This window comes from Naegleria gruberi, assembly GCF_000004985.1.
Source record: "Naegleria gruberi genomic scaffold NAEGRscaffold_8, whole genome shotgun sequence".
Classification (NCBI taxonomy): Eukaryota; Heterolobosea; class Eutetramitea; order Acrasida; family Naegleriidae; genus Naegleria; species Naegleria gruberi.
Window position 1 is genome coordinate 742,060 of NW_003163319.1, and position 20,435 is coordinate 762,494.

General features: G+C 34.0%; 13 protein-coding genes and 2 non-coding genes across 15 annotated transcripts in view; 10 read left to right on the forward strand and 5 right to left on the reverse strand.

The window, feature by feature from the left end:
* Nucleotides 1-373: 373 nt before the first annotated feature.
* Nucleotides 374-1,237, forward strand: NAEGRDRAFT_63991 (uncharacterized protein; the record flags this gene model as incomplete). Its single annotated transcript, XM_002680731.1, has 1 exon — nucleotides 374-1,237. The coding sequence occupies one exon, from the start codon at nucleotides 374-376 to the stop codon at nucleotides 1,235-1,237; it is 864 nt and encodes a 287-aa protein (XP_002680777.1).
* Nucleotides 1,238-1,437: 200 nt separating this feature from the next.
* Nucleotides 1,438-3,030, forward strand: NAEGRDRAFT_63992 (uncharacterized protein; the record flags this gene model as incomplete). The annotated part of the gene is made up of 1 exon (XM_002680732.1): nucleotides 1,438-3,030. The coding sequence occupies one exon, from the start codon at nucleotides 1,438-1,440 to the stop codon at nucleotides 3,028-3,030; it is 1,593 nt and encodes a 530-aa protein (XP_002680778.1).
* Nucleotides 3,031-3,270: 240 nt separating this feature from the next.
* NAEGRDRAFT_63993 (uncharacterized protein) lies at nucleotides 3,271-3,822 on the forward strand (the record flags this gene model as incomplete). Its single annotated transcript, XM_002680733.1, has 1 exon — nucleotides 3,271-3,822. One exon carries the CDS (start codon nucleotides 3,271-3,273, stop codon nucleotides 3,820-3,822), a length of 552 nt encoding a protein of 183 aa, XP_002680779.1.
* Nucleotides 3,823-3,848: 26 nt separating this feature from the next.
* On the reverse strand, nucleotides 3,849-7,084 carry NAEGRDRAFT_78628 (uncharacterized protein; the record flags this gene model as incomplete). The annotated part of the gene is made up of 4 exons (XM_002680903.1): nucleotides 3,849-5,039; nucleotides 5,294-6,312; nucleotides 6,359-6,401; nucleotides 6,446-7,084. 4 exons carry the CDS (start codon nucleotides 7,082-7,084, stop codon nucleotides 3,864-3,866), a joined length of 2,877 nt encoding a protein of 958 aa, XP_002680949.1. The 3' UTR covers nucleotides 3,849-3,863.
* Nucleotides 7,085-7,550: 466 nt separating this feature from the next.
* Nucleotides 7,551-8,351, forward strand: NAEGRDRAFT_63995 (uncharacterized protein; the record flags this gene model as incomplete). The annotated part of the gene is made up of 1 exon (XM_002680734.1): nucleotides 7,551-8,351. One exon carries the CDS (start codon nucleotides 7,551-7,553, stop codon nucleotides 8,349-8,351), a length of 801 nt encoding a protein of 266 aa, XP_002680780.1.
* A 757-nt stretch (nucleotides 8,352-9,108) lies between these two features.
* On the forward strand, nucleotides 9,109-11,209 carry NAEGRDRAFT_78629 (basic leucine zipper domain-containing protein). Its single transcript, XM_002680735.1, has one exon. It carries the CDS (start codon nucleotides 9,267-9,269, stop codon nucleotides 11,178-11,180), a length of 1,914 nt encoding a protein of 637 aa, XP_002680781.1. The 5' UTR covers nucleotides 9,109-9,266; the 3' UTR covers nucleotides 11,181-11,209.
* A 184-nt stretch (nucleotides 11,210-11,393) lies between these two features.
* Nucleotides 11,394-12,623, forward strand: NAEGRDRAFT_31183 (uncharacterized protein; the record flags this gene model as incomplete). The annotated part of the gene is made up of 2 exons (XM_002680736.1): nucleotides 11,394-11,597; nucleotides 11,718-12,623. The coding sequence occupies 2 exons, from the start codon at nucleotides 11,394-11,396 to the stop codon at nucleotides 12,621-12,623; spliced, it is 1,110 nt and encodes a 369-aa protein (XP_002680782.1).
* Nucleotides 12,624-12,682: 59 nt separating this feature from the next.
* Nucleotides 12,683-12,773, forward strand: NAEGRDRAFT_t130. The gene has a single exon. It is a non-coding gene; the product is annotated as a tRNA-Leu (tRNA).
* Nucleotides 12,774-12,834: 61 nt separating this feature from the next.
* Nucleotides 12,835-15,502, reverse strand: NAEGRDRAFT_63998 (uncharacterized protein; the record flags this gene model as incomplete). Its single annotated transcript, XM_002680904.1, has 3 exons — nucleotides 12,835-13,023; nucleotides 13,069-15,372; nucleotides 15,419-15,502. 3 exons carry the CDS (start codon nucleotides 15,500-15,502, stop codon nucleotides 12,835-12,837), a joined length of 2,577 nt encoding a protein of 858 aa, XP_002680950.1.
* A 46-nt stretch (nucleotides 15,503-15,548) lies between these two features.
* On the reverse strand, nucleotides 15,549-15,639 carry NAEGRDRAFT_t132. The gene has a single exon. It is a non-coding gene; the product is annotated as a tRNA-Leu (tRNA).
* Nucleotides 15,640-15,724: 85 nt separating this feature from the next.
* Nucleotides 15,725-16,276, reverse strand: NAEGRDRAFT_63999 (uncharacterized protein; the record flags this gene model as incomplete). The annotated part of the gene is made up of 1 exon (XM_002680905.1): nucleotides 15,725-16,276. One exon carries the CDS (start codon nucleotides 16,274-16,276, stop codon nucleotides 15,725-15,727), a length of 552 nt encoding a protein of 183 aa, XP_002680951.1.
* Nucleotides 16,277-16,861: 585 nt separating this feature from the next.
* On the forward strand, nucleotides 16,862-18,097 carry NAEGRDRAFT_64000 (uncharacterized protein; the record flags this gene model as incomplete). The annotated part of the gene is made up of 1 exon (XM_002680737.1): nucleotides 16,862-18,097. One exon carries the CDS (start codon nucleotides 16,862-16,864, stop codon nucleotides 18,095-18,097), a length of 1,236 nt encoding a protein of 411 aa, XP_002680783.1.
* Nucleotides 18,098-18,194: 97 nt separating this feature from the next.
* Nucleotides 18,195-19,067, forward strand: NAEGRDRAFT_64001 (uncharacterized protein; the record flags this gene model as incomplete). Its single annotated transcript, XM_002680738.1, has 1 exon — nucleotides 18,195-19,067. The coding sequence occupies one exon, from the start codon at nucleotides 18,195-18,197 to the stop codon at nucleotides 19,065-19,067; it is 873 nt and encodes a 290-aa protein (XP_002680784.1).
* Nucleotides 19,068-19,348: 281 nt separating this feature from the next.
* On the reverse strand, nucleotides 19,349-20,127 carry NAEGRDRAFT_64002 (uncharacterized protein; the record flags this gene model as incomplete). The annotated part of the gene is made up of 3 exons (XM_002680906.1): nucleotides 19,349-19,459; nucleotides 19,513-19,661; nucleotides 19,722-20,127. The coding sequence occupies 3 exons, from the start codon at nucleotides 20,125-20,127 to the stop codon at nucleotides 19,349-19,351; spliced, it is 666 nt and encodes a 221-aa protein (XP_002680952.1).
* A 280-nt stretch (nucleotides 20,128-20,407) lies between these two features.
* NAEGRDRAFT_78630 (uncharacterized protein) overlaps nucleotides 20,408-20,435 on the forward strand; it is a 658-nt gene continuing 630 nt past the window's right edge. Inside the window, exon 1 of the mRNA XM_002680739.1 lies at nucleotides 20,408-20,433. The gene's annotated coding sequence lies outside the window, so the exon portion shown is untranslated. The remainder of the gene's footprint in view (nucleotides 20,434-20,435) is intronic.

Below are 20,435 nucleotides of genomic sequence, written 5' to 3' on the forward strand. Positions count from 1 at the left end.
TCTTCTTTTTGTCTCTTGTTGGCTTGTTAGGTATTACCAGTTATCATGCTTTTGGTGGTGTTTTGAAGAAGTATTTGTAAACTTTCAAATTTAATTAAACTTGATTTTTTTAATTCAAAAGAATATTGAAATTATTCACAGCTATATCATTTGAAATCTCTGTAATTCACAGTTTTCATCTGATCTCTTCTTGTGAAGTTTGAATGCATTTGAAGAAAGGATGTACTAATTCATCACCTTATTTGCCAAATTTCAAAAATCCATTCCGTTGGACATTGGGTGTCGGTAATCTTTAAAGCGTGCGTTCTAATTTTCTCACCTCATTAAAGAGGTCAGCGTATCCAACCAATCCTCAAATAACAAATTCAAAAAAATGAGTCAACATCAAGAAGCATACATTTGTGGAGAAGATTCTTGTCAAAGAACGACCACAACCAGCAGCAGCACATCAACAACCAATTCTGTAAATAATGAATCATCATCTGTTTTAAATGTAGAAATCATTTCGGATATTGCTTGTCCATTCTGTTTCCTTGGTAAATTGCAATTGGAAAAAGCATTGGAACAATTAAATATTAAACCAATTGGATCCGATTCATCATCCGATTTAAAATATACCATTTATTGGAAACCATTCTTGTTGAATCCAAATGTACCAGCTGGAGGAATGTCACGTGATCAATTTTTCAAAATGAAATTTGGAATGAATTTGAGTGAAGATATGAAAAATGATCCAAAATTATTACTCAAATCCATGCCAATGCTCAACCATATTGAAAATAGTGGATTGGAATTGGGAATTAAAACAATGAATGTTGCCAATATGAAAGTACCAATCAGTAATACATTAAATGGACACAGATTGATTCGATATGTTGAACAATTATATCCACATCAAACTTCTGATATGCAAAATAAGGTAGCTGATAGAGTTTTTAGAGCTTATTTTGAGGAAGGAAGGGATGTCTCTCAAGTTTCAGTTATGAATGATATTGTTAAGGATTTGAAATTACAAGATCAAATTTCTGAAACCTTCTTTTTGGAGGATGTTCATTCAGTCTCTGCCTACACAGATGAACAATTAAAAGCTGTCAAGGAAGAAGCCAAAAAAACACAACGTGTCACAAGTGGAGTTCCTTATTTCACATTTACCCATGCTGGAAAAAAGACTTCAACTTCTGGAGCTATTGGTATTCAATCATTTGTTAAATTACTCAAAGCTTTCATCTCTAAATAAACCTATAACGTTGTAAAAACACAAAAACTCTTTCTCAGTAAACTTCCAACTTGTTTTCAATTTCAGAAATGATTCTGTCAAACATTTCGTTTACAAGTTCTAAAAAAATGTCATCACACCAATATAAACCATTCAAAAGTAAACTTGTAGAGGAGTACTCGTCGGAAGATTTCCAATCATCGTCTTTTAATGATGTTGGTATGGAATCAGGTACTCTCTTTCGTTATTTATGTTCATTAGCACATCGATCTCTCGGACTTGATACCATCCACAATTTGATGAAGAAGGGAGAGGATGAATTTCATCTGTGGGAACATTGTGATTTAAATGATAGTTTTGATTCTCTGGTGTATGGTGCTTGTGATAGATTAATTAGTGTTCAATGCAGATTCAGAGATCAAGATGTCGATTCAACTTATTATTTTCATCCGTTAGTAATTTGGCAAAGATGGCCAATGTTACTTGGATATGCACTCAATTCAGAATTGAAAGGAGAAATTAAAAGAGAGGAACTGGCTATTGTCACTGAAAATGATTTATTCCTTGCTACTTTAAATACAAACAAGCAAATTGAAAAGTATTTTGGAAGTATTAATGATAAAGTATTGGATCAATTGGAATTTAGAAATCAAATTAGACAATTGAAACTTGAAATTGCAAAAGCAAAGAGTAATATTGAACAACATTCCTCAATATTTGTAAAGCATGAAAAGAAGATTCAAAATCTTCATGAATGTTTGAAACAATTTGATGAAACAGGTTTAAAATCTCTCCTTCTTCCAACAAGTCAATTGTGGAATATTCATTTAGGAAATATTGATTTTCACAAACAAGCTTTCGATGAGATTGTCTTTTATTTATATACTTCAAAATTTGTTAATTTAGATAATGATCCAACTGAGAGCACACTCCTTCCACCTGTTAGATCATTAGAAGATTTAATATTAGGAAAGGATAAGGAATATTTCCAAGAAATATTAACCCTGTTGAACTCTCTTGGTATTCAACCAATCAATTCCCTTCTATATAAGGATTCAGCCTCTCTCAATAATTTTGAAAGTGAGAGTGAAATTAGAAAGGCAAAAATCTATGACACTCTCTTTGGAATGCTAAAGGAACAATTAGCTGATGGAATTTTCTTCACAACAACTCAACCACCAAATAATCCCTTGGAAACTCTCAAAAAATTTATGTGCAATTTAATTATTGAGCAACAACCTCCAGAAGCTACTGATGATCATGTCGATGAATTTACTGAATTGCCAGAACACTCAGAGGAGCAAATTTTTGGACACAAATCATTCTTAATGAAACACTGTCCATTCATTGATGTTTTAATTAATAGTGATTTTCAAGAGGCATTCCAAATTAGAGAAACTGAATCAAAGAATGAAATACCGGTCATACATGTAGAATGCTCCAACTTTCAAATATTGACAGATATTATTCGATACATTTATAGTAATAGAATTTCAATTAACAAGAGTAATGTATTTGAACTCTTGTTACTCTCTCAAAAATTAGGACTTGATGATTTAACTGAACTATGTGAAAAATCAGTTCCTGAGATGGATTTCTTTGATTTTGAATTGGTTCAAGTCATTTCCCTCACCATTTCACTTTCTCTTCCACATTTGAAAAATATTTTCGAGCAAAAGCTATTCTCACAATTAAAGACAATGATAAAAGGAAGATTAATGGGATCTGATGAAGCTCAAGTAATTCTGGAACAATGTGGATATTCATTTGAAGAGGTCAATGACTTGCTGGTACAATTAATTTGGGCAGATTAAAATTTGAGATTTGACATAAAAACGTACTGTGGCCACACACAGTAAAATAATTATCATTTTCATTCATTTATTAAATAACTTGGTTGATTTATTTGTAAATAATTCTTCGGAAGCAAAATTTCCGAAAAGTAAGAAACTTAAAAATAAATTTAAAAAAAAATTGATCAAAAGAACAGGAATCAATCTTCGAGGTCACCTGCACTACTACATCATCGGAATCACCAGATTTTTTAGATCATCATGAGCAGCAACGAAATTCCAGATAGCAATGAAGAAAAGATTAATTTTGCTAAAAAATTAAAGGAAGAAGGAAATGAACATTTCAAGAAGGGCGAATATTTGAAGGCCATCAAACAATACAAGACAATCTTTCTCTATGTAACTGGACTTGATTCGAATTTAATGTCTGTTATGGGCGGAAACATGATGAAGGGAGCCTCTTCTGGTCAAAGTCTCTCAGAAACTGAGCAACTCCAAGTTCTTGCCAGTTTGAACCTTTCACAATGCTATTTGAAATTGAACAAATATGAACAAGCTCTTGATTATGCTCAAAGAGCCTTGAAATTGGAACCATCAAATACTAAAGGTCATTTACGTAAAGCTTTAGCCCATGTTGGACTTGGAGATATTGACAATAGTGAAAGAGAATTGGAATTGGTTTCAAAAGAAATTCCAAATGACCCACTTGTCAAACAAGCTTACTCAAAATTGGAAGAATTGAAGAAACAATACAAGGTCAAGGAAAAGAAAATGATGATGGGAATGTTTGGAAAGGGATTAAGTGATCAATAATGTAAATAACATTGTAAATATATTTTCAAAATTAGAACATTTTATATAGCAACACCTTTTGGTTCAGTATTGGAACTACCTAGTTTCATTGGCCTCATTGTCGGGAATGTATTTGTGACATCTACGATTGGGATATCTGCAACTACTTGCGATTGAATTCTTGTATATTTGGTACATGGCCACAAATCGTCTGTTGGACATTGTTTTGGATCAAAAGCTTCAACTTCAAATGAAACTGGATAAATCAAAGTTTCCCAACATTTTGGCATATCGTAGTGTTCAGTTGCTCTGATGGTACTAACTTTACCAAGATGAAATAACAAGTTATACTTATAGGCAACCATATATCTATTTCCAAAATAGGCTAGTGAACTTGGTGTTTCTCTTGCAGCAAATTCAGTAAATAAGTGATCTGGAGGTCTCTTTCCAATTCTCTTAATCAAATGCTCGGCATAAGCTGCAACATCTCCATTTTCATTTCTCATAATGATACCGTTGAGTCCACTTGCAATACGAATGGCAGCCCATCCATTTTCTCCATATCTAGCATTTGATTTTTCAATCAAGTGTAAGATTGTAGTGAGAGCAAGTTCACAAACAAGAAAATCATCTTCCACAATTAGTAAATATTTGGTCTTTTTGTCAACAGAAGAGAGAAAATGTATAACATCTGAGGTTTGTCTGTGTGCAGTTGGAGGAATAATAGATTTTCCATCAGGAGCTTGATATACCTCACTAGTATCCAATTTGTTAAAATTCCAAACCTTTCTTTCCTCATTTCCATAAGTTGTTTCCTTATATTGATCGTGTAATTTTTCAAAAAGTTCATGTTTTTCATTTCCTCTCATGTTCATAACATACATGGAGATTAACTTGCCAAGAATTGGATGTTTTTGAAATTCTGCATGATATGAGGCCAAAGTTGGTGTGAAATAATCAACTTTTAATTGTTGCTTTGGACCTCTTGGTATTGTAGGCATAACAATACCCAAGTAAGGAAGAGTTTTCAAATCCTTGTTCAGGTAATCAGAAATTCCTTCATAATTTTCCAACTCTATTTCCGTTGGATTTTTAGCAATCCTTCCTGAACCTTTTTGGCGATTTTCATTGTTTTTTTCAATATTATTATTATTATTTGGTTTTACCAAGAGAGGTAAAACTGCAGGGTTATTAGGTTTTGTTCCTTCATTACCTTCCAACTGTATTGGTTTCTTTTTCTTTATAAAAAATCCAAATTGATAAATCACCAGAAACACAAAACACACTCCTAAAATTCCCACCAATAATTTTCGAGGAGTGATCAGTTTTTGTGTTGATTGGTTTGATGATGGTGTTGCATTGAAATCTCTGCCAAGTGAGAAAGTGGGCATTTTTTTCAGTTCTTTTTACACGTTCCAAGCAGCAAAGTCAAGTTTTTCAGAAACAATTTAAAAAATCAAATTTAATGGATAGCAAGAGTACTTTCACAGACTCCACAAGCAACTTTTCTCTTCTTGTACCCAAAGTATGGTCTAGCAACTGCTCCAAGATAACCACCAAACAAGGCCATAATAATCCAAGTGTAACCATGAATGGACATGCAACTAACGCCTGAAAAGTAAGCTCCAATGTTGCAACCATAACCGAATTTAGCACCAATACCCATAGCAATACCTCCAATAATCTTTGCAATAGCAATTCCAAAGTTATCCTTAATCCAATCAACAAATCTTGAAATATAATTAGAAATGGTGAAAAACACAGAAGCTCTATCTCCATTTTCGTCAGTTCTCTTTGGAGCAAAACTCTTCAAAGACATTCCATCTAGGAAACTTGGGAATTTACCCTTCAATAAAGTGGCAATAATGGCACCATAAACAATACCAAAATCAAGAATAAAGTTTGGATTGAAAAGCATGTTAGCCTTTCTAAGATCAGTACCCTTCCAAGCAGACCAGCCAGGAACATTTAAATTTGGAGCAATGGCATCCAAAATCTTACAACCAATAATTGCAAATGGACCAGTAAGTCCCATAGGATGTTGAGTGATGAGAAGGAAGAAAAAGTTGAAAAAGGCCAAAGCAATACCAGTGCTCATAATATCCCAAGGTCCATAAATTAATTTAAAGATAATATTTGAAAAGAATTCCTTGATCTTTTGAGATGTAGAAAGTTGAACTTCTTCATTCTCTACTTGATTAATTAATCCTTCTCTAGAAGCTTCTTTTTGCTTTCTCTTATTATAGAAATGAACTCCAATAGCAAAAGCAAGTAAAATAGTAATTTGTGTACACATGGCAAAAACTGCAATCAAATATTCCAACCAAGCATGTTTTTGTAAAAAGGCAATTCCATAACCCTTCTTTAAGAAAGCTCCTGGGAAGAGCAATGAGAGACCGACATGATTTGGGAATGAAATGTTCCAATCTCCTGCACTTTGCAAAGCAGTAGCAATAACACTTCCAGCAACAAAGAAAACCAACAAATATACACTCCATAAACTACCAGCACCTATAATTTAAATATTATAGAAAATTGAATTAATCAGTGAACATACCAATGGTAAATAAGGTACCACTTGCACAAGCATCACCCAATTGCTGTTTGTCAAGTTAGTGAAATATTTCACATCGTGATTACTTACCATACCAAAACCGAACAAGAAACCTCCCAAAATGATTGAGATAGTCATTGGTGAAGCTTCTGGGGCGTACATTTTCCATCCAGCAGCCTTATCGATAATGTATAACATTGAAAAGAGGAAGGTAGCAATTGCAATCATTACTGCATGAGCTTGCATTGTTGAAAATTGTGGTAATACTTTTGAAGGTGGTAAGATATTCTTCATTTTCTTTTCCTCATCCTCACTTTCCTCCCTCAATTCAATCATGACTGGTTCATATTGTTGTTTATATAAAACTCTAAAGTGAGCTCCAAATCCAAAAGCTCCTTGAATCAAAACAAATCCAAAACTAACAGAAACCAACATGAGTAAACCAAGTTTCCATGTTGGAGCTCCTTTCAAATCATGTTCTCCAAAATATGCTCCTGCAAATCCCAACACGGAAAGAATAATAATAATTGCCAAAATGTGTGATGTAATTCTTCTCCACCCTTTCACTTGTTCCTTCCATTTAGTGCAAGATGATGATTTTTCTTCCAATGATGATGACGGAAGTGATGAAGAGTTTGGTATTGTTGAATAGGGAGATGAATAGAGTGCTGCATTATTATTAATGAGTGGTTTGGAAACCTCTCCTCCTTGATGATTTCTGAACGACATTTTTTTGAACACAAACGAGATTTCAATGGAGCGAGAAACCATGTGATCGCCGAAATTATTTGGTGAAGAATACTAGTTGACAATTTAATGGTTTAGAATGAAAATCTAATAAATCTAATTGATATTCTCTACTCTCTCAGTACCAAAGTGGAAGGTTTCAAGGAGTTTTGAGGAGTTTGATATTTATTGGATTTTTTTGTAAACATTGTTTCTATTCAAGATTTTATAAAAGGATTTTTAATCTTACCTTGCTACTGTTAACTTACATTTAGTATTAGTGATTAATTATTTCTAGAAAGGAAGAGAACATGACATTACATTCATCTAATACAACCAACAAATTATTACTCGTAAATAGTTGTTGTTTATCATCAGTAAAAAATTTAAACGCAAACAACTCTCCTCATCTTGGTTGTTTCCTCTTAATCAACATCACCATCAGTTAAATAAATTATTTAAATTAAGGATGAGAGTTGTTGTGGAGTCTTCCAGAAAGGATCGTGTTGGATTCGTCATCACAATTGTAATGCTCTGTGCAATTGTTTTATTATTTGCAACTGGGAGTGTTCACTCAGCAAAGACATTAAAAACCTCCAAAACAACAAAAACCTCAACAACAACAGCTATTAAGGAAGGTATTCCAAACATTTCTATTGATAACTTTGGAGATATACAATTCATGAATGTGGAACACTCTCTCACAGAAGAAGTGGCTAGTAATCTTACCAAGACAGACCTCTCTATTCAGGTTGGAGAGATGGTTTCAAAACAATTATCCAAAATCACCAATGTAAGGGAATCATTCCTACATGCTGATCCATTCGGAACTGTGTATCAAATTGAAGATTTTTCCAAAACAACTCAATCCTTAATGACCAACAGTAACAACGACACTAAATTACCACCATTGAAATTAGAATTAACATTTGATAAGAAAAATCCAAATAGTGATAATGCAACCCGATACTTGGATATTGTTACTCCAGTGACACAAATATTGAATAATGAAAACAATCCAGTTGCCTACTGTGTTGGTAGGGCTGCATCTAATTTGTTAGCCAATCAAATAACTCTTCAAGTATTGGCTGATCTTTATGGAAAAGTCTCCACTCAATACTTGTCTTCTAAATTTACATTTGAGGTTTCAAAGAGTTCCTACGAGAAGGAATTGAATGTTTACAATCCTATTGTGAAGAGGTTCAACAAAGCCTTAGAGAATATGAAGAATCTTATCAATACAAAGAAAGAACTTCTCTCCAAACAATAAATTACTCCCTCTTTTTAAAATTGATTACTTGATAATTATCTGTGTTAAAAATCCGAAAAGATTCTAATTTAATTATTATAATAATTTTAAATCTTTTTTATAATAATTGATTAACTCGTCCGTGGTTACAATATTGAAGAGTAATCTATTAAACTATGTTACTAGCAATAATTAAATACAACTGTAGAATAAAACATACTACAAGATCTAGAATTGTCTCGCTTTGCGTATAATAGTAATTTGAAATTACTGGAGAGTACCTAAAAGTAACATGCCAGCTTTCACACCATAATCAAACTTTGTAATCCAAATACATCAGGAAAACTTGGCCCGATTGAACAATTATCTATTATTACTTTTAAATACTTTCATCTTTTCAATAAAAAGTGTCAGAAAAAGTGATTCTAACAAAAACATCATCCCTTCAACTAACACGTGTTTGACTCTCAACGTTGAGCTGCCAACACCATACATCCAATCGTTTTTTGTTTGCTTCCGTAACAAACCGAACTTTCAGTATTGTAATCACCTTGATTTGCGTCATTGGTTCCATTTCATTTCTTCATCCTTGCCTATTTTAAGTTTCACAGTTCACGTTACCAACTGTTGTGTGTAACAACAAACAGCTGTTTTACTCCCACCACGCATCAACAAACTCCTTTCTTGCCCTCTGCCTATTTTCTCTCTGAGGCAAAGTGTCTTTGAGGAGTGACTCAACGGTTAAGATAATTTTAATAACTACATTAGCTAAAAAAATTTTGCAAACAAGAGAGGTCCTGACCACGTTCAGTCTTTTTATTCCTCCTCATCCTCTTCCAACTATTTACTGTTGTTTATTAATCCAACCACTATTGATTGTTCAACTATTCTATCACTAGCACCAATAACAACACTTGTGTACATACATTTAAAAAGATGAGTTACGCCTCCCCAACAAATAACTTTGACTTTGAATCCCTCTTCTTAGAAGAAGAACAGGAAGTACCACTCAACTTTTATCAAAGTCCAACTGAAAGTTTATTATCAACTAGTAGCAGTGGTACCGATCATACCAATTCTTCTAATGAACAACAACAACAAATTACCTATGATGTTATCAGTGATGGTTATGTTTTTGGTAACGACTTTGATATGAATGCTCAAAAGCAAAAGGGTTTAAAACAAGAAGATTTGGCTGCTGCTAATCCATTCTATAATCAAACTAATACTCCAAATGCTAATAATCAATTCTCCTCACTTAATCCACTGAATAACTTTATGTATAATCAAAACCAAAAACCAGGTTTTATGGGATATCAAAATCCACAATTGATGGGACAACTTGGAATGTACTTCCCACACACCTTCCCTAATGTATTCCCACAATTCGGTAATCAACCATTCCCATTCCCAAACAATAATCTTATCTATACATCACCAAATACATCACCAATTGGTCTTGCAACAAGTCCAAACTCGAATAATAGTAATGGTGTTACACCTTCATCGAATACATCAAATAGTACAACTGCTACTACTACTTCAGCAGCCACTACACAACCAGCTGAATCTAAAACAAAGGCCTCCAGAAGAAAATCAGCAAAGAAGAATACTAAATCAACAACAACCACAGCAACTACTACAACAACTACTTCTTCAACAACATCCAAGAATGAAGAAACAACTACAACAACTAGTCCTTCTACAACCACTTCAGATGAACAAAAATCGACAAAGGCCTCTACACCAGAACCAACAGACTCTGATAACTCTAATCAATCCTCTGAAAAGGAAGAAATTGACTCTTCTTCATCTTCATCTGAAAAGAAATCTGAAGAAAAGAAGAGAAAGAGAAAATCCAAGAAGGATGGTAAAGATGGTAAAGCTTTGACTCCTGAAGAAGAAAAGGAATTAAAGAGACAACGTCGTCTCATCAAGAATCGTGAGTCTGCTCAAGCTTCTAGAGAACGTAAAAAGATTTATATTCAAGGTCTGGAAAAGAAGGTTGATGGTCTTGCCCAAGAATTCAATGAATTACAAGGACACGTTGTATCTTTGGAAGAAGAAAATGAAATTCTCAGACAACGTTTAAAGATGCTAGGTGAACATGTTGAAGAACCAAGCAATAAGAAGAGAAAGATGGCTCCAATGACATCTTCTGGACAAATGAAGGTACCAATTCCAATGGATTCCAGATCATTTGCCAATCCATTCATGTTAGATTTTTGGAGTCTCTTTGGTATGCAACAACAATTGCAACAAACACAACAAGCTGCTCCTGACATGGCTCAACTCAATCCAAGAGCTGCCTCATCATCTAGAAGAGTTGTCATGTTTATTATGTTGTTCTGTGTTGCTATGTTTTTGGTTTTACCACATTCTTCTGATATCAAGTTTGATAGTCAAACTACTACTACTACAACAACTGAACAAACTGAATCTGTTACTAGTAGATTGAGTCCAGCTTCCAGAAAGCTTGCATCAACAGATCAAAAGGATACAATGGTAGATGTTTCTATAGATGCGTCCCAAAAACCGTTTGTTGATGAGGACTTTAAGAAGAATGTTGCTGAAATTTATCAAACATTCCAACAAGTCAGATCTGAAGCTTCTGAAAATTCTGAAGAATCTGAAAAGCCAACTATTGATGATTTGGCTTCCCGTATCAATGTTGTTTTTGATACTGACAAGATTTCTCTCTCCTTCCCAAAGTCTATTTTGGTTAAGAAGGAAGAAGAATCTGATGAAATGGTAGATGAAGAACAATTCTCCAACTCAACCTACGATGAAAAGATGTCCTCACTTTCTACTAAACTTTTGAAGGAAATTTGTCGTGTTGTCAACCATTAATTTTGTAAATAAATCTAGTTTTTTTAATTAAACCTCAGACATTGATACAATCTTATTTATTGAAATAGTATTAATAAATAAACCTGAGAGACCACAAATAGTATTAATAAGCTGGAGTGTTTGAGGAGTATTCAAGGAGTTACTGAACAATAAAACAAATTAATTCTGAGAATAGCTTTCTGGACAATTCTCACAATTTAAAAAATCAAAAAAATGCTTTCAAAAACACTTTTCAACAGAAAGTCAGCATCAGTCTTTCAACAATACACCAAGTCTTCATTATCCCAAAGACTCTTTTCCACCACTACTAATTTATGCAATAATAACACATCATCAATTAATAGAGTTGTTTTTTCGGGAATTCAACCAACAGGAAATCTTCACCTCGGAAATTATTTAGGAGCTGTTAAAAATTGGGTTACATTATGTAATGATGATAACATTCAACAAATTGAAACCCTGATCCATCCAAAGGATAAGGAAACACAAAAACCATCAACAATTCCACTCGATGGAAGTGGTCCATTATTTCACAAGAAATTCTTTTGTGTTGTTGATTTACATGCCATCACAGTTCCTCAAGATCCTAAAACCCTCAAAGAGTCATCATTTAATTTAATTGCCATGTTGCTTGCCTGTGGATTAGATCCTAAAAAGTGTTCACTCTTTTTCCAATCTCAAATTCCAGCTCACTCTCAACTTTCTTGGATTCTTGGATGTTTTATTACAGAAAATAGATTAAAGAGAATGCATCACTATAAGGATAAAAAGAATGATCTCAGTTCAATTGGTTTAGTGAGTTATCCTGTATTAATGAGTGCTGATATTTTACTGTATAGTTTAAAGGGAAATGAATTGTACATTCCAGTTGGTGACGATCAAAGACAACATTTGGAATTGGCACAAGAAGTTGCTCAACAAATGAATTTCAAATTTGATGGATTGTTTGATGTTCCTAGAGGAATTTATCCACCTCATGCCTATCGTGTTATGAGTTTGAGAGATGGCACTAAAAAGATGAGTAAGAGTGATACAAGTGACATGTCTAGAATTAATTTAGTTGATGAAGATGATGTCATTCTTCAAAAGATTAAGAAGGCCAAGACTGACACATTGGATGGGCCTATTTACTATAATAAGGATACAAGACCTGAGGTTACAAATTTGATAGATATTTATGCAGCATTGAGAGGAATGACAGCAGAACAAGTTGTTCAATCCTATTCCCACATTACTGAACAAGCTAATTCTAAATTCAAAAAGGAATTGGCAGAGGTTGTTATCGAATCTATTAGGCCAATCAGAGAAAATTACAAACACTACTTGAATAACCCGGAATTCATTCATCAAGTTGTTCAAGATGGTGCTGATTATGCTAATCATGTAACACAAGTGGCACTTCGTGAAATTATGGACCAAGTAGGATTCTACAAGAAACCTTAATAAACATCAGCTTGAAAGCTGGTTGGAATATAAATAAATATATGGGAGTAGAAATTGATGGTGAGTTGGTCGAGTGGTCTAAGACGACACGTTAAGGTATGATTAATACCGTGTTCCGCAAGGGCGTGGGTTCAAATCCCACACTCATCAAATTTTGCCCTCAATTTTCAACGTTTTTCCAACTTTGAGAAGTAAGCCTGTTAATTCTTATTTACTTTTCAACATGCTTTTTATAAATTAAATCTTGCAATAATCTGACTCTTTTTACAAAGGTTGGAGTAAATCTTTCTTCGCTATACATTTTGAGAATATTTTGTAAATCCTCTGGTGTGAACAATCTTGCACAGTGAATTACAAATGTTTCCACAAAGTCCTTGCACAATGAATCAACTTCCAGTACCTAAACAAACCTATTAGATTCAAATTTTTGAAATAAAATACTTACCGTAGCAAGATAAAAGAATAAATGAATATTACTCTTGTTTCCAACAGATAAATGCTTGATCAGCTCGGTACAACAATGTTTTACAATAAACTCCATTTGGAATTGATGAGAAATGAAGAGAATACAAATCCATTCATTTAGGTCATACTCTTCAAATTTACCATAACACATTTCCAAGACAATTCTTAGAATTTCACATCTAGATTTTTTGCAATGCTCGAAAAACATCTCATTCAAATTGTCTGACATCATTAAAATAAACTCGAGCAAATTAATGGTGGAATCTTCTGATAGATTGGATATCATTGTTGAAAGAACTGGGCTGTTCACAGCTAGGACACATTTGTGAAGATTCATAACTTGCTCAGAGTTGGAATCAATAATTACCTTCAAATCACTAGATGTATCTTCTATTAAGGTGACCAAAGATTGTTCCAAATTCATTAAGATATTGTCTTCCTTCCATTGAACCTGAACAGCAAAGAATGTCTTTTTAGTTTGATCTATTTTTGGTTTGATTTTCAAAAAGGAATCCAATGATCCATACCTATTGTGACATTCATTATAGTTGGCCTTAATAAAAGCAAAACATTTCTTGACAAGTAGGAGCAAGATACTAGTTTCTGAATTTTTTAAAACTTTCCATGATAGATAATTGGAGGTCCATGTAAGAATATCCATTACATTCTCAACAGTTATTCTGTTTGCTAACTCATTGAATAAAAATGTCTTGAAATAAATTCCAACATCTGAAATGTCATTAAGTATAAATAAACAAGTGACTAAATCCTTTTCAATATTTTCTTCAGATAATTTGGATAAGAATCTATCGAAATAAATGAATAATCTGTCAGAGTATGATTCTTCCTCTTTTGTTGTATTGGATGTTGCCTCATTTGATTGAAAATTGTTGGTGAATTCTTCCTCAGTCGCCAAAGATAGCTCACAACTGATAAATTTACAAATTCTAAATAAAATTTCGCCTTCTTCAGCTTTAAGCCTCTCAGTAAACTCTCTATTGATAAGTAACGAATGCAAATCTTTGGATATCCTTTTGATTAAAGGTAAAAAGACATGAATCTTTGAATTTTCTACATGGAAGAATTGACTACAGTCTCTCAATTCATCGATAAGCATTACGGTATTGGTTGCAATTAATTCTTGAGTGGATAGTAATGGAGTTTCATGCATTACAAGAGTACTATTATTGCCACATATTACTCTCACATCCTCTCCTTCCTTCCATTCAAAAGGTAGATTGATAAGTTGTGGCTCCCTAAATGAGACAGTCTTTGAGTTCTTACCAAGCTCTCCAAATCGATTAGAGCCAAATGCATATAATTTTCTGCTAGATGTTTTTAAAATCACATGATAGGGCCCACTCCAAACATCATCAATATATTCATCATTGAGAGGAATTTTCTCAAATGGGTAAACCTGCTCACGTGTTCCAATACCCAATAAGGTTCCAGCTCCACTCACAAAGCATTCTCCATTCGAATGAAGAGAAATGATATTTGACTTTCCCAGAACTATCTTTTTGACACCCTCTGCAACCAATTGAGCTGCTGGTTTTACATAACATGGATCATGTTGAGGTCTATTATTGGCATATTCAACTATCATATAATCTGAATTCGAAAAGGTGGCCTTTTGTCCTTTTTCTAGAAAAACACTTCGAGTTTCTCCTCCAACAATATCATCTGCTATTGGAAAGGATCTAGAAGTGTGTAGACATAAATTACAGAAAATGCTTGTTGGTGTATTGACTTGAAAAGTCATCTTAAAATCACCGTCATCAATGAGGAAACATTGTTCAATATTATTATTTCCACATGCATAAACGGTTGTCTTTTCAGAAACAAAAAAGGATTGGGAAGGGCCTGTGAAAATCTTTCTAATTGGTGAATCAAACAAGCTCTGTAATATTTCCACAGGTTTGTTGCATTCCTTTCTCAAAGGATTACCCAATTGACCTGTACTATTACTTCCACATGAAAAAACTCTTCCCAACCTGGACAAGAATAAGGCATGTTTCTCTCCGAGTCTAATCTGTACAATCTGATCATCATTATTTAAATCCTCAAATTCTATTGGGGTGGGAATTTGTCGTGAGTCTAAATCTCCTACACCCAGCCATCCACAATCATTTCGTGTTCCGAGAGTGTACACCTTACCACTTTTTGTTAGGAAACAACAAAATTCATACGAGTAGGTGGAAGTTATTTCAAATTGTATGATCGGATCATGGAAGGAATAATATTCTAGAAAATCAATTTTTGAAAAGGTTGATTGATCTGGTTGCTATATTATAGATTTTAATGTACATTATACATTGCTATTAACGTACTATATCCTTTGTCCATGGAAGGGCAGACAATGTCGACCAAAAACCTTGTCCACATCCATAAAATGTTTGTTTGGTTTCTGTCATTTTTTTGTTTGACATTACGTTTGATTTTATTCTTGTATGAAAAATTTGATGAGTGTGGGATTTGAACCCACGCCCTTGCGGAACACGGTATTAATAATACCTTAACGTGTCGTCTTAGACCACTCGACCAACTCACCATCGATTAGGGAAATATTTATAGCCTTAACATCACTTTATACAGCTAAAAACTGCATTAATTTTGCTGCAATTTTTACAATGTTTTTACAATCTAGGTGTCAATGAGGATGGTAATCTAGCTGATGAAGAGGTTGATTCATTCTGATAGAGTGGTAATTGTTCATCCACTGTTGGTCCATAAATTGATTGCAATATTGGATGTTGCAACTTGTATCTGAATTGTGACACATCATTCTCTTCAACTTCAACAAAAGCAAAATCAATAAACATTTGCTGTGGAGCCCTATCAAAATGATCCAAAAATTGTTTCAACCTTTTCATCAAGTGTGGTTTCGTGTAAATGCTCACAACAGGAGTTGTCCCAATACCACCTGATGATCCCGATGGTGAACCCAATACTGGTGGAGTGTAGGTTTTTACTTGTGATCGATGATGAACCTGTTGATAATTATTCAATGTCGGTTGCGCCGTAGTAGTAGTATTCATATTTTGTTCTCCATCTTCTATTTTGTTATTGATTTGTTTATCATTATCGGTCTCGTGGGTATTTGTCTCCGAGAGGAATTGTTTTTCATTCTTGTTGTCTTGCTGTCTATTTAATACGCTTCCATTGTTGGTTTGTTTTGACTCTTGCATTTTTTAAATGAATGATTAAATGGTGATGTGTAATGCACCTTACAGTATTTCGATTTTGTTAAGAGAGATTTTCCTGATGCTGTAATAAATATGATGAATAAACCATTGACTAAGAGGTTATTTTAAATTATTAAATTGTTAATGATAAAGGATTTTCTTTCATAAAATCAAAATAAATCATCAAGGAAAAGGGACAAATGCAATCACATTAATGGAAAGCCACTTTCCCAATTATTAAATTTCTTTAATAGGCCACTCACTTCCTTAATAGCACGTGTAATCTTTGCCAAAGAACTGAATTAATGCCAAATGAAGCCAAATAGCTTCTTAAAAAAACTCTCACATTTTCAATAGAGATATCTAAGCAAATAAATTTCACATTTGCTTGAGTGTGAAGTTATTGTACATTATATAACCGAGAGAAGGGAAAATCAATTAATTTTCACAGCAAGGAATATCCACCTTTTGTATTACTATCACTCCTCTATTATAATAATTCTTTCGTTAAATCCTCTGAGAAATTATTATTATATCACTTTATTATAATAATATTCACACTTTAACATTGATTCTCAAAAAACAGAGATGAGAACAAGAAGTAGGAGCTTGTTCACCGATTTCATACCTCACAATAATACTACTAGTAATAATAGTGGGAGTAATACAAACTCACCAACTAGTACTAGGGAGGGAAGACAATTCTCTCCCACGAGTCCAATATTGCAATCCTTCAGAACTACTCAATCACTTGTGGAGGAAGATGTTGGAACCGAGCCAAAAACACTCTCCATTTCATTAAGGGATAACTCACCTACTGTAGGATCAAATTCCTCTTCACCATCATCTAATCCATCATCCTTTTCCTCAGCGTTGAATGGTGGAACGACCACCTTCTTTACACCTCACAGTCCAACCACACCCTCTCCAAGTACTTCAACTCCAAGAAGAAGAAAACTCTCACTAGGATTGAGTAGTATGCAGAATATGAATTCTACTCCACTCTCCTCTTCACCAACACCTTCACCCCTAACAATGAATCCCTCCACAACTGTACAACAAGCAACAAGTGGGGGAACTTATGTTCCAGGTACTTTTAATCAATCCCCTTCCCCACCAAGTTCAACATCTCCTTCAAGTCTCTCCTCCTCTCCTTCTAATTCTCTATTCATTAATGATGCAGCTGGATCTTCAAGCCCTAGAAATTACTCACCACGAAGATATTCAATAATGCCTGCTGTTGGATTTGCCACTCCTCCCCCACTAAGTTCTTCATCAAATGGTTCTTCCACACCTACTGGAGGTAATAGTAGAAGAAATTCATTGGAGAGGAAGGTCTCTGAAGCTTTTGCCTTTCCAAACATTAATGAAAAACCAATGAATAATCGTTTGAGGGAAATTAAATCGATGGAACTTGATGAACAAATGGACTATAATTCATATAACAATTCATCGAGTAATAACAACAATAATAATAACGACTCATCAAGTAATAATATCATTGATGACATGGGGGGATTGCTTAATTACATTTCACCCCAATTCCTTCAACCTGCAGTTCCTGCACAACCAGTGTTGGAGAGAAGAAGGAGTTTCAAGAGAAATCCATCATCGCCATCTGTTGTGGGAGATCATGAAGTACCATCTCTCATTCCAACTTTCCAAAGGAAGGACAGTGTATCTTCTCTGGAACAAGTTAGAGAGCTGCAAAGAGTTCCATCAAAAAGCTCCAACCTAACAGTTGTAGCAAGTCCATCATCAAACAGTACTTCCTCAAACAGCATTGCCCCAATTAGAGGAAAAATCTCCTGCAACTCCTTGTAAAATATATGCTGATGAACAACAGAATGAATCGTCACCTAAAATTATTACTACACCATCAACTCCTTCCAAGTCGGTAGCTTCTTCTTCCTCTTGTAACATGTTGAATGAGAATACTCCAAACAGAGCTCAAACACCTGGATCAGAGGATAATAGCTTACTTAAATCACTCTTATCAATACAATTGACATCTGAAATGTTAACAACTGAACCACATGCTGAAAACCAGGGCAGAAGAAGACATCAAGAGAAAGAAGACACCTCAGGTCAAGATTCTTCATTTGATCGTTTAGTTTCAAACTTTTCTAGTATTCAAAGACAGAAAAAAGATGTTAAGCGAATTCCAGAATTTGAAGAACACTTGAAAGAATTCTCTTCACTCGTTCGTCAATTCCAAATTAAGGGAGTTGTCCTAAACCAACAGGAAATTGAGGAATTTCTTCGTGATGATAGAAAGGGAAACGATGAAGTTGATCCAAATGTTTTGAGTAAGATTAGAAGTAAGGAATTGGAGAGCTACATTAGAACTCTTGGTCCAAAAACCATTCAAATGATGTGTGATTGGAGAGATCGTTTCCATAGTGTTCATGAAAACTCAAATGCAGTTCTCGACTTTTCTGATAAGAAGAAAAAGGTTGAGGATAATATGAAATTAATGAAGAAGGCCATGGAAAATGTAAATGCAATTCCTCCAGCACGTAGGGATAGCTTATCAACACCAGTTGGTGGTAGTGGAAGGAGAGATTCCTTACCTCTCATCAACTCGTCACCAACTGGCTCACCATCAGCAGGTAGTGGAATGACCCTTACCACAACTCCTGGAACTCCAACAAGTCAAATCAGAAGTGGAATGACACAATCTAAAAGCAGTGTAAATATGTTGTCTCCAACAACTACAACATCTTACAGCCCAATACCTAGAGCTAGTAGACAGAGATCAAAATCTTTGAATGTTATTAAAAAACTTGATTAAGTTGAATGAAACCAATTCTATTATCTTTGTAAAAAGATATGCTCGAGACAGTACACCAACAATGATAATGTCAACCAAAGTTGGACAGTTACTAAATCTCCAATACTACTATTTCTTCCGCCGTGGACGGATTAAGAATTAATGGGATTCTTATCACTGGTTAAGGAAGAACAGGTAATACCGATAAATGGTAAATGCTGTTCACAATATATAAATGTATAATGTTTAGGAATGGCATTGTGGGTTGTTAAAATTTTAATAATAAATTAATGTGAAATTTTTCAATCATTCTTTTTGGATGTAGCTGTCTTGGCTTTCTTTTCTGCTTGAATGTTCAATTGTCTTCTCTTCACTTGTACAACCATTGAAGCAGAGGTTATCAACATGTTGATCTGGTTCAAAAATTGTTAAATATTAAATGGTGCGAATATTTTTGTAAACCTACCACAATGATCACCAATAAGAATAATAGAGGGAAGGCATACACAACTGCAGCAAAGAAACCGCGTGAATCGAAATAATTAAGTGTTGAGAAGGATTTCCAATTCATTCCACACCATCTATTCAAAGTTTCTGACATGTATGTCATAAAGCCTATTTGACACGACAAATATTCTGATAAATACTCCTCCTATTCCACAATAATAAACTTACAAATAATGGCAAATAAAACAGCTTGAATATTCATATTTCTTCTAGACATTATAATACAAATAAAAAGTACAATATGCATAGCAATAAGTCCTTGTAACCAAACCTCATCTCTCCAATAAACACCATTGACAAATGCAGAGGTATCCGATTTAAATTGATCCCATCCTTGACGTCCATATTTAAATAATATATCAAAATCAAAGTTGGAATTTATAAATTCTTGAACAACATTCTTTGTAGTCGGAAAGTTTCCAGCATTACCACCTCTTGAAGTTGGTGGTACTTGTTGTTGTTGTTGACCATCCAATGCATTCAATCCGAGACCATACAATAATAAATTGATGAGTTTTGCCTGATTCTCAAAGACATTTTCCAATACGTTCCACCAAGTTGAATTGTTACTCATTTTTTTATGTTTTTTAATTTTACTCAAAATTGTTTTTTAGTTTCAACATTGTTGATTGTTTGGATGTTTACAATAAGTTGAAATTTTGTAAATAAATGAGAACTCCTGATTGGGGTAGTGTCAGATACGAAACTAATTCGAATGGTTTATATTTTAATTTCATTTCCAAAATTGTGCCATGTTGAAAATCCAAAACAAGTCTTTGGAATGTATGAGAGGTGAATTTTCAATACTTTAAACATGCCGAGATCAACAAATAGTTTCAAAACACAAAAAAACAAATGAAAGATACTCCAAAGAAACTCAGC